Below are 17,934 nucleotides of genomic sequence, written 5' to 3'. Positions count from 1 at the left end.
TTTAATTTTAATTGTTAATTAACAATTGTAAATTCTTAAGTTAATTGTTAATAATTAACAATTAAAAAACAAATTAACATTAATCGCAATAACATTACACACATGTAAATAAACATCACAGAAAGTTTACAGCAGCTACAGCACCATGTAAGAAACCACGCTGGCAGAAAATACACTCGTACGAGATCAGCTCTACCTCTTTCTAGCTACAGCTTCGCAAAATAGCTCAGTTTTCTCTCCTGATTTTTCCATTTCTTCCCATTTCTCTTCTTGACTAGTCAACCACTTGCTCAGATTGCTGTGGTCATCCTGGAGTCTAAAAGAACATTAACATATGTTAAAATAGAACGGAAGCAAAAAGTGTGTCTATGAAGAGAAGGTAGGCATGAATTTCGGAAGCTAACCAGGTTTTTAACCACTTTTTTTTGTTATTCTTAACAGAAAAATTAATTTGTAACATTAAAATCCGAACAATAATAGCCTGTATTATAGTGGGATTCTATAAAAGCAACGAGCTATACAAATGTATCAGAAGGAGCAAGAAACAAACAGAAAACATTTCTGGACTCTCCCCTGAACTATTACCATATTAGATAATTTGACGAATTCTCTTAACTTCGGTCTTCTAGAGACAAACTTTGATTTGAAAATATGTATTTTATTTGTGAAATTTGTGTGTATTGTATATCCCAGTGTCAGCTGTACTGAGGCACAGAACATATAAAGGTACCATTAGAAAACATGTTATTTAGATCTTGCCTTTATTTCCTACCTCAGTAGCTGCTGCAAGTAGTCATTAAGCTCCTTTGCTCGGGCCTGGCAAACGGACTCCATTTTTTCTAATTCGATTTCTTGATTTATAATCCAACTGTTAAGCTCCTTAACATGTGCTTTGGGCAGGTGCTTCTTAACATGATTCAGTACAGTGCCCACCTGCTGTATTTTACTGCCTCTTCCTTCAAGAGTCAAGAAATCCTTAAGAAAGACAGAAAGTCAATGATGTTCTACTGACAAAGTCAAAGTATCGTCTCTATAACCCCCACGACGCTTTTCCAGAGACGGGCCACCTTTTTAAACACCCAGTACAAGAGAAGAGCTATGCAGACAAGGCTAACTTCAAACGCGAATGACCAATTTGTTAGGTGTAGAATGTGTGTTTACATCTGACTCACTGGAAATGGATCAAGAAAAATAATGCAGGGTCACCATGAATGTCAGTAGGAATAAGACTGGGAAAGCTTCGTTTTTCTTTGCTCAGCTTCTAAATACTTGCTCCCTTCTGGAAATCAACATGTAAACCTAAACAGCGAATTCACATTTAACTTTGCCCGAATCCACATTTTATTTCAGTGTTTGTGGGTCAAGGTTTGAGCATCCATTGCTAAGACCCATGCCATGGACAAAGTTAAAGGCAAAAGATAAAAAATAAAAAGTTGGGACTTAAACAAAAAAGAGCAGAAAGGCAATTTTTATCAGTAAAGAACCGTATCACCAAAGCAAGCAATCAAACAAAGAACATTTAGGGCCACTCATAAGCTTGAGAGTATGACTTATCATCAACACTAAAGTACTAGAAACCTAGCCTAAAGTGATCAAGATTTAAGGATGTGGTAAGCATTTTAAATGCCCCCATGCATACTACCTTTTATTTCAGGCTACCTAACACTACAGTTCAACCAGCTGTAGTAAAGTGCAACTGAGTCTTTTTTTTTTTTTTTTAAGATTTTATTTATTTATTTGACAGACAGAGATCACAGGCAGGCAGAGAGGCAGGCAGGGGGGAGGGGGTCAGGCAGGGAAGCAGGCTCGCTGCTCGCTACTGAGCAGAGAGCCCGATGTGGGGCTCGATCCCAGGACCCTGAGATCAGGACCCGAGCCGAAGGCAGAAGCTTTAACCCACTGAGTCACCCAGGCGCCCCTTATTTATTTATTTGACAGACAGAGACACAGTGATAGAAGGAGCACAAGCAGGGAGAGTGGGAGAGGGAGAAACAGGCTTCCTGCTGAGCAGGGAGCCTGATGTGGGGCTCGATCCCAGAACCCTGGGCTGAAGGCAGATACTTAACGACTGAGCCACCCAGGTGCCTCTCAACTGAGATGTTTTTGTTTTTGTTTTTAAAGATTTAATTTATTTATTTGACAGACAGAAATCACAAGTAGACGGAGAGGCAGGCAGAAAGAGAGAGAGAGGGAAGCAGGCTCCCTGCTGAGCAGAGAGCCCGATGCGGGACTCGATCCCAGGACCCTGAGATCACGACCCGAGCCGAAGGCAGCGGCTTAACCCACTGAGCCACCCAGGCGCCCCTCAACTGAGATGTTTTAAATATTACTCAGGAAAAAAATAATAAAAAGTCAAGAGATCTCTCTCAAGAAAATAAAGGAATTTCAAAAGCCACATTAAGTAAAGCCTTTATTTTTTATCAAATATAATTTTAAGTTGACTGGGTTTACCGGTAAACACGAAGTTAAATAGCATCTTAGACTAGGTGTGAAAATACAACTTGTTTAATTGGCCTGCATCCTTACCCAATAAATATGGAATTTTGAAATATTTGGGGAAAAGTTGGTTATTTGGAAATATTATCTCTGTAGAGAAATTAGTAAGTCGAAGTAATTTTTTTTTTTTTTTTTTTGGAGAGAGAGAGCTTGAGTGGGGAGTGGGGAAAAGGAGAGAGAGAATCCTAAACAGGCTCCACATTCATCATGAAGCCCAAGGTGGGGCTTAATCCTACAACCCTGAGATCATGACCTGAGCAGAAATCAAGCATCAGATGCTTAACCAACTAAACCATTCAGGCACCCCCAAAGTAATGATTTTATCTACTTAAATACAGCCCTATGTCTCTAGCACTTTAGTTTTGATAAATTTTAGTTATAAAGTATATACATATATATATACACATATATCTTACAGAAAGTTTTTGTAGCTTTTGTTCCACACTCTTTTTTGTTTCTAATGATTCAAAACACTCTTCAAGGTTCATTTTAATGTTGCCAAACCAGTCGTTAAAATTCTTACACTGATCTGCAGGAAAAAACAAAGAAAGCTGCATTCATTCAAGGGAGACTTCAAACACCTTGTTAAATTGAGAGATTTGACACTTGCTTTGCATGACATGGCTACTACAGTCATTGTATAAAGTGGGTAATAAGTTGAAACCCAACTCTGAGGCTAACAGATTCTAGAGAGTAATTGTGGTATATTTTCTTTTTCTTTTTAACTTTTTTATTCTTTTTAAGTAGGCTCCACGCCCAGCATGGAGCCCAGTGCGGAACTTAAACTCATGACCTTAAAATCAAGACCTGAGCTGAGATCAATAGTCGGTTGTTTAACCAACTGAGCCACACAGGTGCCCCAAACTGTGGTATATTTTCTATACCAAACCTCCTTTCCAAGCACATAGGACACCCAAAGACACTTGCAAGGGCAGCCTGCTCACAGACATGTCCCTAGACTTACTCACTACGCTGAGCAGATCAAATCTGAAATGTTGGTGACCTTCCTTCATGAAATAAATATTTGGGACTTTAAAGGTAATTATTATTTGCCATAGGCATAAATTAGTGAGCACTTCCCCTCCAAAGAGTTATCTGAATAAGTCCTAACTAATTAAATAAATCCTTTTCCTAACTAGAATCTGTGCAACCATTTGTAAGTGAAGCGTACATAAGCCTTCGCATTCACAATACTTATTCATACTTCCAGATTCCCAGAAAGAGTTAGGAGAAACATCGCACTCACCATTCAATAACTTAGAAAAGTGATCTTGCAAAACACTTTTTTTGGTATTAAACAAGTCACTGACACTTTCGTATTGCTTTTTTAATTCAGAGAGTTCAGGAGTCAGACAACCTATTTGATTCTCAAGTAACATCATACTGTGCTTTTGCTGTAGGATTTGCTGCTGTATCTCCTAAATACATAAACAAACAACCATTAGGTCTCAAAATGAGCTCAGTTTATACAAAGCATAACATCTCCATTGTTTTTGTAAAAATCTCAATGACCTTCTGTCGGGTGGATTGGCTTTACCTTAGCTAGTACAGGTATAACACAATGCAGTTTAATATCAAATAATTACTGTCCCCCAAGCAATTCAAAGGTGAGACTGCTAAATATACAAATTGTTTTTCTGAGTTTTTGCCCTTGGCTTTCATTTTTTAGTAACTAGGTTTATTAACTTCAAGAGGTCAAAGCCATCAGAAACAAGTATAAAAATAAATCTGAACCACGAAGAGACACAGCTGGGACATACCTCGAGTTTAGTGAAGATCTCTAAGCTGTCGGAAGGAGATAGAGCTTTTAAGAGGGACTCCGTCATTCCAATCTGGGTCTTGGCTTGGTCCAGGTCCTCCCTTAGCTCAGCTGGGCTGCCACCGAGTGCAGAGCACGCGGATTCTCCTATTAAATGTGTTTTTACGTTTTCTATCTTGTTTAAAATGGAGGACTCCATGACCTGAAATCATGAAACATACAAAAAGTCTGTGGCAGGCTTTATTTAACTAGATTTTAAGACAACTGCATTGCTAGAGAACGAGTTGAAACTTTGCTTCATTTCAACGCAAAGTTAATTCTTCGATGTTCTACATCGCTGATACCATGCCAATTGTTTAAAAAAAAGAATAATACGAAAAAACCGAGATTGACGTTCTGACTTTTTTTTTTCCGGAAAGACTAAATAGGACGAGTCCTTTCCCCCTCCAAAGCAAGTTTTATCTAGCATCTCGGCTGAGATGCCCTCTCGAGGCACTAATTGGAAAATATATTAAAATATACAGAAAAATTAAATGGCCAGCATTTATTGAGTGTTTATTATGTGCATAGCTTTGTGGTAAGCATTTTACATATACCATACAGGCTTTTGAATGTTAAGTAACTTGCCCAAGATCACAAAGCTAGTGGTGCCGAGCCAGAACCCCACCCAGAAGGTCTGACTCCGGATGTCACATTCAGCCACTATACGGTCTGATTGAAATAAAATTGTAACCAATCTCTTCACACGATAGAAAACCATACTCGCAACCATCTCCCTGCTTCTCCATCCAGCGATTAATAAAGAGGAAATCACTTGAGCCATATTCTCCTTCCTATGGCCAAAAGACACTCAAGAGGAAACCCTCGTTAATTTACACAGAAGCAGGACAACATCTCCATCTCTACACAGGAGTCCTGGAAATCAGTGAAATGAGACTAAAATAATACGAAAATATTTATTCTAACCAAATACAATGAACTATGCCAACTGTTAAAAATTTAGTTGGATTTAACGTAGGAATTGAATAAACATGAACTAAATAATGATCTTAATTTCATTTTAGTTTTAAGATTTAGAATTCTGGTTTATGAACTTTTTTTTTTTTTTTAATTAAGATTTCATTATCTGAGAGAGAAAGAGAGTGCACGGGGGAAGGGGCAGAGGGAGAAGGACAGAGAAACCGAAGCGGATTCTGCACTGGGTGCAAGTCCAATGGGGGGCTCAATCTCATGACCTTCAGATCAGGGCCTGAGCTGAAACCAAGAGCTGGACACTTAACCGACTGCACCACCCAGACACCTGTGAACATTACTTTAGAGTGCTTTAATTGCAACTTCCAAATAAAAAATTCTCTCACCTGCAATTCAAGGGGTATTTCACTGCTTTGAAGGAGAAACTGTATGTTAGCCACTCTTGTAGAAAACTCTGAAGATTTTTGTTCATAGGCTTGTAACTCTTCCTAGAATAAATAATGTTAATGGAAAATATATTTTTACTTTTTCTTTATTTTCTGGTACCCAGGATTACTATTATTATACACAGAAACTAAAAGAGCCTTTCAATATCCCTTGTTTTTTGAAGAATCACTTGTTTTTTGAAGAAGTCCTAGGAGTTACACACACACACACACACACACACACACACACACTCTGTTGGTGGAATCCAGCGCACAGGCTGGCGGTTTGTACTCTTTAACTTCAAATTTTTAAACAACCTGTACGTCAAGGCATTTCTTTCTTTCTTTTTTTTTTTTTAAGATATATATATATATATATATATATTTATTTATTTGACAGAGATCACAAGTAGGCAGAGAGGCAGGCAGAGAGAAGGGAGGGGAAGCAGGCTCCCTGCCCAGCAGAGAGCCCAATGTGGGGCTCAATCCCAGGACCCTGGGATCATGACCTGAGCCCAAGGCAGAGGCTTTAATCTCTGAGCCATCCAGGCGCCCCTGTCAAGGCATTTCTAAGGGACTTACTCATGTACACTTAGAAAATCATAATTTCTGTCATCATACACAATGGAAACTCATATATCTCTACACATTTTTGAAAACCTTTTCCAAATGTATGAAAATGGATATATGAATTTAAAAGTGGATAAAATAACAAAGATTCAAGAATAGATGAAGCACTAGAGCTGGCATACTGTAAAACCTTCATGCACACAGACATTTATTTTTCTATTACACTGAACCAGATATAATCGCTACTCTTTAACTGTTTTCTGACCTACAATGATAGAAATTTCATGCGATCCAAGTGAATAATACATAAATAAGCAATTAGAAAGAATTCTTCCTAGAGTTAAAAGAGATAACTTAAATCTTTCCAAATGGTACAGAGATTAGTTTTAAAAATAGCCTTTTTTAAGCTCTAATAAGATTTTAATACTTGGCCTGATACTTTTTTTCTAATCTTTGGTAAAGAGAGACTGCTTAATTCAGATTATGAAGGTTGACCATAATCAGGATGTAGGATCAGGAGTTAACAGTCTAAGGGCTGGCAGTCTATTTTTATAAGTAAAGTTTTATTGGAGCCCAGTTACTTCCACGCATTTATGTATCATCTATGACTGAATGCTTTCATGCTACAATAGCAGCAATAAGCATTTGTGACAGTGAGCAAATGATCTATAAGCTTAAAATATTTACAATTTGACCTCTTAAGAAAATGTCTGCCAATCCCTGGGACCTATACTGACCACCTGGGAATAATTATGCATTTTGACGGGGCTTCTTCTAGGAGTTATTAAAATTTTGTATACCATGAATGCCTCTGATAGTCTGGTAAATCCTGCGGACCCTTTGCATAACTATTTTTTAATAACAAAATATAAGATAAATCATGTAGGAGGATAAGGGAAAACAATTAAATTGAGTTACAGTTTTCAAAATATTAAAAATAATTTCTGCCATAGTAATATACATGTTTCTATATTAATACTTTAATAAGATCTAGAAGTGATTCTACTGAATACCATAATTTCAAAGTACTGATAAAGGGTAACAGTTACAACCAGATGATTCAAAAGTATCTGTGATTTTCTTGACAGCAAAGTCATGTATAACATTCATCCTACTATGTTTGTTGACTGTATTCATAATTGGAACCAATATTACAATTTGGTTAGACATTCATAAAAATAAAGATGCAACTTTTCCCATATGAGGTCATTTTATCCAGGAATCACTTGTGTGTCTGTCAACCCCAGGTTAATAATACCTGCTAACATCTTCCTAGATACACAAACAACAGAAAGGTCCCACTCAAGGGATAATGAAAGAAAACATTTCTTTGTGATTTCTCTACTCTGCTTCAAGAAAGCAAGCTCCATATTAAACACCAGCTGTGTACAAAAAGAGTATACATTTTATTTCTGTTGCAAATTACCTTCAGCTTTTCTCGTTCATCTTCAGCCAGTTGATGTAATTCCATTTTTCGAAGGACCTTTTCAGTCCACTCATCAATGACATTTTTTAAGTTAAAAAGCTTGTCCCATAAAGCTAGAGCTCGACCAAGATTTTCATAGTAGTCTTCTGTCTTCTCATTTATCTACCATAATTAAAAAATAGAAAGAATACATTTAGTGGTAAAAAGAATGAAGACCATTGTTTCAGATGCTCTATTTTAAAATAAAAATTGAATTTATCTTTGCTTATTAAATAATTTGCTTTATCTATCAACAAAAAAATATGCTTTAACAGATCACATAGTTCTTCCTTCCACAAAAAAAAAAAAACTTTGCTGCCACTTATAGGCAACTGAAAGCAATAGTCTAACGAATTAATAAGCCACAATAAATAAAAGGGCTTTTAAGAACCCAGATGAAAATATATCATGGACAAAATGCTTAATCTGTAATTCATAAAAATATGTTACTCGACTAAAACTGTATTAAATAAATATATAATTGGACAAGAATATCCTGAATGGTTAATATATTAACTAGTTTATTTTACATAAGTTGAGTATATGCCTTTATATCTCAAAGATGATAGACCCATTTGTTAGTAGACCCATTTCACTCAGGAGGTGAAATTAATTCTTAAGTCATAAATTTTATTCTATTTGAACATTTTATAATAAACACTTTCAAATATAATAATTAAATAAAAATACTAAAGGTATGACAGAAAAGACTGATTTGCTATAAAATAAAAATTTTAGTGAATTAAACTGTCACTCACATCAAGCCATCTATCCACAATAATATTAGCTTCTTTCTCAAAAGGAGGCTCTTCAAAAATTCTCATTTTATTTAGATGAAATTGTAGATTTCTGCAGATCTGGTTAATCTTGTCTACAACTTCTAAATGTTCACTGAATTCTTCTTTGACAATTTCAATCTGTAAAAAAGATAGGTGACATGTTTTTGATATATTTACACAGTAAAACCAATAACCAAAATTCTTTTACTGGCTATTTATAACAGAGTATTTCCTTTGTATATTTTACTTTTCTAAAGCAAGCTACTATTTTCCTACTTTCTCAATGAAAGTATTTAGAATCCTAACTATCTCATTTAACAATAATCTTACATCCACGGGCACCTGGGGTGGCTCAGTGGGTTAAACCTCTGCCTTTGGCTCAGGTCATGATCTCAGGGTTCTGGGATCGAGCCCCGCATCAGGCTCTCTGCTCATTGGGGAGCCTGCTTCCCCGCCCCCTCTGCCTGACTCTCTGCCTACTTGTGATCTCTCTCTGTCAAATAAATAAATAAAATTTAAAAAAAAAAAACAATAATCTTATATCCAAATTTCTTCCCACTCTGCATGATAAAATAATTACAATAATTTAAAACCATGTTTCTTGTCCATGTGAAATAACAGTCTACCCCAAAAAACCACACCTTCATTCAGTAGTCTAAAAAATGGCAGATCCGAGATTCCTCTAACAGGAATCATTGTTGGAATGCTGAAGAACCTATATGCATGCGCTCATCTGAATAAAACAAAACTCTAATACATCTTTAATATGACTTCAATTTTCATCTTTCATGATTCTAACTCCACATCATTTCTAACATGGAATGTGAAACACTACTTTATCAAAAAAAATTTGAGAGTTGACTAATATAATCTACATGTTTTCATGTAATCTTCATGCTCAGCTTACCAGCATGACCTGAGCATTTTTAATAATTACATAAAATTTGAAAATAAATTTCCAACAAGCAAATATCTTAAAAAATATATACACCTCAGGAAATTTCTGGAAATATAGAGCAGATATAACCTTCCCTATTCTTCCTATTAAGTATGACTAAAAACCCTGGATATCATATACCTTCCTGAACAACTGGGGACATCAACTCTGAACACCAACTTTGTGGTAAGTTCCCTGCATTTTCTTTTTCCCTCAGATATCCCAGAGTGTGTGCTGGAGAAGTCAACACATATTGATATCAATAAGCACAGGGGGAAAAAAAATAGTCCCAAGGGAAGCTTGCTCTCTTCAGCCAGAGAACCAAAAATGGGACAGTCTAGCAAGACAGAACACTTTCAGAAAATAATCACTCACTAGGGCTAAATACCATAGAAAAAGATATGAAGAGACAGTTCACCAAAGATGACATACAGATGGCAGACAAGCACCAGAGAAGATTATCAATACCACTAGCAATTAGGAAAATGCAAATTAAACCATAATGTGATATCACTACATACCTATCCAAATGACTTTTAAAAAACTGAGACAATATCTAATTCTGGCAATGATGCAGAGAAACTGGGTCACTCCATACTGCTGATGGGAATAGTCTGACAGTTTCTTTAAAAACTCAATACACAGTTAACATACAAGTCAGCAACTGTACTCTTAGGCAGTTAACCCTGAGAAATAAAAACTTCTATTCACATAAAGACCCCTACATGGAGGTTTATAGCAGCTTTACTTAAAAGAGTCAAAAATTATAAACAACCCAGATGTCCTTCAGTGGTGAATGATTAACCAAACTGTGATTACAACCATACCATGGAATACTACACAGCAAGAAAAAGGAACAAACTATCAACACATGCAAGAATCTGAATGAATCTCCAGAGAATTATGCTGAGTGAAAAGAGCCAATCCCCAAAGCTTACATACTGTATGTATGCTTGGGAGGGAAACAGTAGGTTCTCAAATGATAACATGAGGGGCCCTCGTGGTGATGGGAACATTCTTTATCGTGACTGTCTCAAAATCTGTATCCTGACTGCAATATGGTACTATGTACCTTTATAAGATTTAACATTGGAGAAACTTACAGTAAAGGGTATAGAGGATCTCTCTATATAATTTCTTACAACTGCACGTGAATCTACAATAATCTGAAAATAAAAGTGTAACTAAAACAATAATTGAATAAAAAATTTTTAAACAAGAAAAAAATTACTAGGGAGATTTCAATCTCCTGACTGGAGGCTGACTCATACATCTGTAAAGATAAGATGCAAACTCTCTCCTGGCACGGAACTCTCTGCATGGGGCATAATAATTTATATTCACTCAAATGGGGAAAAATTATATGTATTTAATTTTCATTACATTCAAAGAACCTTGTTGTTACACTGACACAAGCCACCACTGAGTGAAGAAAAAAGAAAGAGCAAGACTATGTGTTCTGTTCCACAGTAAATGGAAAGGGCAGAATAAAGAAAAAGTAGACTCACTCTGCCTTTTCCCAAACCTGAACAGTCCCCTGACATTCTAGCCTTTAGTCTTACTTTTGCACTTCTGTCTTTCATTAAAGGGAGTGGGAATCTGGTCCCATATCCTAGATAAACATCCATGTTTCTATGCTTTGGAGGACGAAAGTTCTCAGTGGTATCGTGTTTCAGTCACTGGTGCGGAGCATCATGTGACGAATACATACTACAGAAATGGATTGTTTCTGAAGATAGTACCTAATGCATCATGAAATTAAATGAAAGTTATGTTAACTGTCAGTACTAAAATGTCCTTTGTTTCAGAGTTAAAAAAGCATCGTAGAAAAGAATTAAACATTAGTGTAGTAGAACTTATATAGCTTCCATACATATAAATATATTATTTCAACAAATATATGAAATGCTCCTAAGCTAGACACCATGCTAGACAGAAGATTCTCAACACAATAAGAAGGGCCTGGACCCTTATATGTTTCTGTTTCTATTAATTTTAGAAAATATTTTATTTATTTATTTGACACAGAGACAGAGAGTACGACCAGGAGGAGTAGCAGGCAGAGGCAGAAGCAGGCTCCCCGCTGAGCAGGGGGCCCGATGTGGGGCTCGATCCCAGGACCCTGAGATCATGGCCTGAGCCAAAGACAGTTGCTTAACCAACCGAGCCATCCTGGTGCCCCTATTAATTTTTAAAATACCTTTGTGAGCGCACTTTTACAGTTGAAAAAGGGGAACAAAGCAGAGGTCACCAAGTTTTACTTCTGCCATATATGTATTTCAAATGTTTACAGAGACTACAATATGATAATGATTGAAACATGACTTTGTAGTCATACAGACCTGGGATTAACCAGGTTATGATTAATAATCATATGGCATAATAATTACACCATTTATTAGCCATATAATCCTGGAGAAATTACTTAAACTCTAGCTTCATTTTTTGCCTTTTTTTTTTTTTTACAGAGGAAGTTGCTACTCTATTCAAATTCCAAGACATCAATTGGTCATTACTGGTAAGCAGGATCAGTCAGCCTGAAAAATTCAATACATGGAGATGGTTCTTCTTCTGCTCTGTGTTGCTTCCTTATTGTTCAATAGGTAAGATCCTTGAGACTAGCATTATGAAGCTATCTTCAGATTAGGTGAAGAACCCAGGTCAGTGTATCCATATCTGAGCTACCCTGTGATAAAATTCCAAGATTTGGATTTAGATCTGGTTGAGAAAAAGGTCTTGTAAGCATTTAGGCTGGCCCACATGCCCCAACCACTCTTTTCCCAGGGAACTTGCTGGGGTATTGAGCACTCATGCAGATTATAATAAGGCAATAGCACTGGTCTTATTTTTTGAGTATATATCTCCTTTGACAATCCCACAGCAAATCAGGAAAACTGACAGGGCAGGGTTGGGGAATTTCTGTGTTCTTTATTTATGACACCATTAACAAAAAAAAAAAAAAAAAAAAGATTTATTTATTTATTTATTTATTTATTTATTTAACAGAGAAAGAGAGAAGATCAGAAGCAGGCAGAGAGGCAGGCAGAGAGAGAGAAGAGGAAGCAGGCTCCCCGCCGAGCAGAGAGCCCAGTGCGGTGCTCAATCCCAGGACCCTAAGATCATGACCTGAGCCAAAGGCAGAGGCTTAACCCACTGAGCAACTCAGGCGCCCCTTTAATGACACCATCTTAATAACATTAAAACCCCTAAAGTTACCTCTGAAATTCTCTAAAGAACAAAAAGAGAGAAAGAAAGAAAGAAAAGAAGCCAAAAAACCCCACCTCTAAACCTTGCTTTTCCCACCAGTATAACAGGGTCAATACTAGTTACCTTGCAAGGTTATAGGGTTATGTGGGAATGAAATGATACAATAATAACCAAACCATCCATGGCAGAAACTATCATTATCATCATTACCATTTTTAGTAGCAGTAGTCGTAGTAGTGTTACTTAAAACCTCAAGACCACATGATTGTCTTATTTACAAATAAAACCAATTTTTCTGGCTTCAGGATTTTCCAGCTTCTGGGATAAATCATGTATTGGAGTGGAGGGGGTATGGTTTGGCCCATGACAGAAATTAGTAAATTTTTAAAGTGCTGCCATATAATGTCTTTGGTATTAAGAATTTTCCATATTTAATATTATGTCCTTAGGCTAGATTCCTAGAAATAAAATATTTGATCAAACAGTAGAAAGCTTTTCAAGGATCTTGAATAATATTGTCAAAGTGTTTTCCAAAAGGGTAGTATCAATCTACTCTTAAACCAGCAACATAAAGAGTATATATCTCGCTGACTATCAAAAGGCAAACAAAGGTATTTTTGAGAGTTCTGGTTTCCTTTGGTTATTCACAAGGGTGTACTAGAAACTATGTATGTCTCTCTCTCGCTTTTTTTTTTTTTTTTTAAACAACTGTCAATTTATTTCCTATGTACAAATAATCTGTTTGGCTCTCTGTGGTTTACTCACTAATTTCTATGAGTTATCTGTATATTATTGCAAATTCACTTATGAAAATATTTTTACTCAACAGCCTTTTCTTTTTTTTTTTTAATATTTTATTTATTTATTTGACAGAGAGAGATCACAGGTAGGCAGAGAGGCAGGCAGAGAGAAAGAGAAGGAAGCAGGCTCCCTGCCGAGCAGAGAGCCCGATGCGGGACTCGATCCCAGGACCCTGAGATCATGACCCGAGCCGAAGGCAGCGGCTTAACCCACTGAGCCACCCAGGCGCCCTCAAAAGCCTTTTCTTAAAGACTGAATTTATTTGAGATAGAGAGAGGGAGGGGGAGGGGAGGGAGGCAAGTCAGGGAAGAGGGAAAAAGAGAAGCAGGCTTCCTGTGGAGCAGGGAGCCCGATGCAGGGCTCAATCCCAAGACTCCAGGATCATGACTCAAGCAGAAGGCAGATGCTTAACCGACTAAACCACCTAGGCGCCCCTACAGTATTATTTAAAATAATATAAAATTAAATTTTATCATATTAACTTCTATTTATGAGGGCATGTTTAAGTGAACTATATTGTTACTACATATTGTACATACATGAAATTATATTATACACAGGAATAATTTATTAAAAGTTCTCATTCTTGGAAGGCTGCTCATGTTGAATTTTCTGAGAACCAAAAGAACACTCAGCCCCTTATATCCACTCGGATAGGGACAGGATCCTCCTAGATCCGGAGACCACCAAACCCAGAAGCTACCACTGCTAGATGGAAGGAGACAGGCTGCTCCTGAGCAACTCTACCTCACTGTCTGCTCCTGGTCTTGGTGGCCTTCTTCATTTAAATCTCATAGGAGGGGCCCCTGGGTGGCTCAGTCGGTTGAGCACCTGCCTTCAGCTCAGGTCATGATCCTAGGGTTGTGGGATTGAGCCCAGCATCAGGCTCCCTGCTCAGCCGGGAATCTGCTTCTCCCTCTCCCTCTGCTCCTCTCACCCACTTGTGCTCGCTCTCCACCCCTTTCTCTCTCAAATAAAATCTTAAGAAAAAAAATAAATAAATCTCATAGGAAATCAGTTAGACAGTCACATATTGTACAACTGGTGTCCAAACAGGGTTCTTTATGACCAATCATAAAGAACCCTGTTTGGACACCAGTTGTACAACTGAAACTGAGTCTGAGAAGTAGGTCTCGCTCCTACTCTAGATAGCTCTGACCGTGTATTGGTACCCTGAATGTCACTTCAGCTTCAGGGATAAGAGTTCTAGATAAAGACTCAATTTTAAGAGTCTGGTTGATTCTCTCTCAGCAATAAGTAGTTCAATGAAATAGCTTCCTAACAATCAGCTGTATCAGGTAGATTGTATTTCCCACATGCTTTTGACCCGTTAACAGCACTTTAGCACAGGACTCATAAAACCAGTAGGAAAAGCAACTTTCTAGAATACAGTAATATGGTGTAGTAGTAGTATTCTTCAACTATTCCATTCCTTGGCCACTTTGGTGGATAACCACCTAAATGCGTAGAAAATAATGACACCTAGTGTCCAAAAGTGTTACTCTTCTTAGAGTATGTTGTGATTGGTGAGGCTGTGAATGTAGATGAAGCATCATGGATGTAAATACATTTTTACAGAAAGCGAATAAATAAAAATGTAATTATTCCTTTGTCTGCTATCTTCATTCCCTGGAGGCTAAAATGAAGTCTCATGTTCCTTTTTGGTAGAAGGTCAGTGCAAAGACTGTCAAAACCATACAGAGGTAGTAGCAGGAGTGACCCCAGATGTCAACAGAACCACTTCACCAGGATCAAAAACCAAACACAAGTAACCCAGCATCAACCTGGGGACTGAAATATTTCAAGCCCTAGTAATAAATTCAATAAAGTCTTAGATATCTGATAAAACAGGGTCACTGTTCTTTTAAGCCAAGTTTCAAAAATGACTCTATTTATAATATCCTCGTAATGGTCAAGGCCACTGTGCAGAGTTTCCTTTGGAATCTGGACTCACCTCGGCTATCCTTTTCTTTAGGTTCTCTTTTCCCATGTAGGAAGCCTGAAGGGAGATGACATTCTCTTCTTTTTGAATCAAAGCAGTCAAGACACTTTTAAAATTCTGATATTGTTTTAAGAGCTCCAAAACTCTTTCACATTGATCAAGGCTATGAAGGAAAAAAAAAAGTAAAATGGGTAAATCTCGAAAAATAAGAAAACCATTCTCTCTCTTTGTAAGTACCCTATGATAATGACTAATACATGATGGAAGACTTTTCCTCTTGACATGGTCTAGCGTATTGCTTTACCAACATAACCTAAGACAATGGCTCATATAGTTATCTGGCAAATGGGTGGTATAAAAAAAATCACAGGATTATAATTGTCACCAGATCAAAGGTTAAAATAAAAAAATTACCAGGTGTAAGCTCTAGAAGGAAATACAGGATTCATAATCTTAAGAAATCAGCATCTCAATTTCATCATGAACCAAAAAAACATCTTGGAAAACAGTGCCTCCCTAGCACTATTCCTGGAGATTGATTCGATACTAATTCAGCAAGTCACAGTTTAGGTCAATTTAACTTATTCTAGATTTAACCCTTTTTATTATTTTTTTAATAGAAGAATTTTTTAAATAAGATTATTTACTTATTTATTTGACAGACAGAGATCACAAGTAGGCAGAGAGGCAGGCAGAGAGAGAGGGAAGCAGGCTCCCTGCTGAACAGAGCCCCATGCTGGGCTCAATTCCAGGACCCTGAGATCATGACCTGAGCTGAAGGCAGTGGCTTAACCCCCTGAGCCACCCAGGTGCCCCTAGATTTAGCCCTTTTTAAAAATTAAAGTAGTACAGATAACTTGAATATCTGATTTCCTTATATCTGGGCACTACTCAGTCATGTGAACTTAGATAAGTTACTTTAACCTCTCTGGACCTCCGTCTCTTTCCTCCATAAAATCTAAGGGCAGACTAGATCAAATACCACAGGCAAGTTTTATCTTGATTACTGTACACTCAACTTCCAGGAGAACACAGGAGGGGCACCCGGACAGAGTTCTGGGTAAAAGGACCACAGACAGAGGTGAGCAGAGTTACAGGAAACTTCCAAGGAACTGAGGTACCAACCAGAGCAAAAACAGATAGACCACTCAGCCTCAGCATAAGGGGGGAAGTACCCTGAGACAGAGAGGAGGGTGCCAGTAGGAGATGCCAGAACCACCTGCTAGAAAGGGAGGCGGTTAAGACCATCTCTGTTAGTCCTCAAATCTCCTACTTGTGCATCCCACTTCCTATCCCAACTGGGCCCCCTTGGCCTGGCTGGTCCAGGCTGTTTGGGATCAGCTGTCCTGACTACTCCATCCAGGCAGAGAGTAAGGGAAAGAAGGCACGGATGGAGAATACTGAGCAGAACTGCCAACTAGGACTGGTAGGTAATGGCTATCACAGAGTTAAGAACACTTTTGAGCCTGCCCAGGCTTGAAGATGCCACTACAGCCAGCTTTAAAGATGGAGGAAGGGGACACACATCAAGGAAAGTGGTAGGAGGCCTCGGAAAGGAAAAGGATTCTGTCCTAGAGCTTCGGAGAAAGGAAGGCAGCTTGATTTCAGAATTTCCAACCTCCAGACCATAAGATAAATTTGTATTGTTTGGTGAGGCTTTGCAGTGTGTAAACCTGGTGATTCACACACCTGTACCCCTGGGGCGAATAATACATTATACGTTAATAAAAATTAAAATTTTTTTTTTAAATTTGTATTTTTTTTTAGCCACTAAACTTCCATTAAACAGAACAGCAACAGAAAACTAACATGGGTGGGATAACAATAAACACACTGTGTGGTTGCTGTCCCTCTTAGATAACCTCTTAAATTCACTGGGCTATAATCTAGGATGCCAGATCTTACCCAGACATTGACCCCATCAGCTTCCAGTATGAAACTCTCACGTTTGCTCCTCCTTTACATCCATGCAAATGTGCTTTCAAGGTATTTCAAAAAGTTAACTGTGCTACACACAACTTCTCAGATTTGGGAGGGACTTTCCCCCTTACCATTCAGTGACCGAAGCTTTTGTACTCTCCCACAAAAGTGCTGTATTTTGGAACTGTTCATTCAGTGATTTTTCTCTACCATCTTTGAATTGTGGGAGAGAATTAACCATCTCTTGCAACCATTTCTTCTCTTCTTCATAGTCATCTAGATCCTTATCCAGTCTCGTTAGTGATTTTCTCCTTGATTACGAAAGAGAAAAGTTTGATAGCCAGTTATTAGCCAATCTGATTCAACACAAGTATGGGTAATTTGGGGGAGCACGCTAACTTTAATTTGCCCTCAATTTATTATATCAAAATTACACAGTCCTATTATAGAGTTCACGAGGTTCTATGCATCTCCAGAACACTAATTTGGTATTTAAGACATAATAAATATACAGAACCTCAAGCAGTAACATTTTTCTGTGGTGAACGGGCTTGAAAAGGACGTGTAAGTATGTGAGAGAAGAGAGAAAGAGTATGTGTGTGTGTGAATGGGCAAGAGCATGGCATGGAGAGAAGAAAAGAGATGAGTGGTCATGCCCTGC

The 17,934-nt window shown here is 37.7% G+C and overlaps 1 protein-coding gene across 11 annotated transcripts in view; it reads right to left on the bottom strand.

Annotated features, from left to right (window-relative positions):
* SYNE2 (spectrin repeat containing nuclear envelope protein 2) overlaps positions 1-17,934 on the bottom strand; it is a 330,018-nt gene that overhangs the window by 171,494 nt on the left and 140,590 nt on the right. For all 11 annotated transcript variants that reach the window (XM_032344453.1, XM_032344442.1, XM_032344445.1 and 8 more), the window contains exons 31-40: positions 17,405-17,584; positions 15,366-15,516; positions 8,446-8,604; positions 7,649-7,810; positions 5,614-5,715; positions 4,257-4,457; positions 3,743-3,914; positions 2,913-3,025; positions 773-975; positions 197-316 (exon numbers count right to left, since the gene is read on the bottom strand). In XM_032344453.1, the coding sequence (XP_032200344.1) occupies positions 197-316; positions 773-975; positions 2,913-3,025; positions 3,743-3,914; positions 4,257-4,457; positions 5,614-5,715; positions 7,649-7,810; positions 8,446-8,604; positions 15,366-15,516; positions 17,405-17,584 (1,563 nt within the window). The remainder of the gene's footprint in view (positions 1-196; positions 317-772; positions 976-2,912; positions 3,026-3,742; positions 3,915-4,256; positions 4,458-5,613; positions 5,716-7,648; positions 7,811-8,445; positions 8,605-15,365; positions 15,517-17,404; positions 17,585-17,934) is intronic.

The sequence above is a fragment of the Mustela erminea genome, chromosome 5, assembly GCF_009829155.1.
Source record: "Mustela erminea isolate mMusErm1 chromosome 5, mMusErm1.Pri, whole genome shotgun sequence".
NCBI classification, from domain to species: Eukaryota; Metazoa; Chordata; class Mammalia; order Carnivora; family Mustelidae; genus Mustela; species Mustela erminea.
Note: the sequence above shows the minus strand (reverse complement) of the source record. Positions and strands in the feature narration are given on the sequence as shown.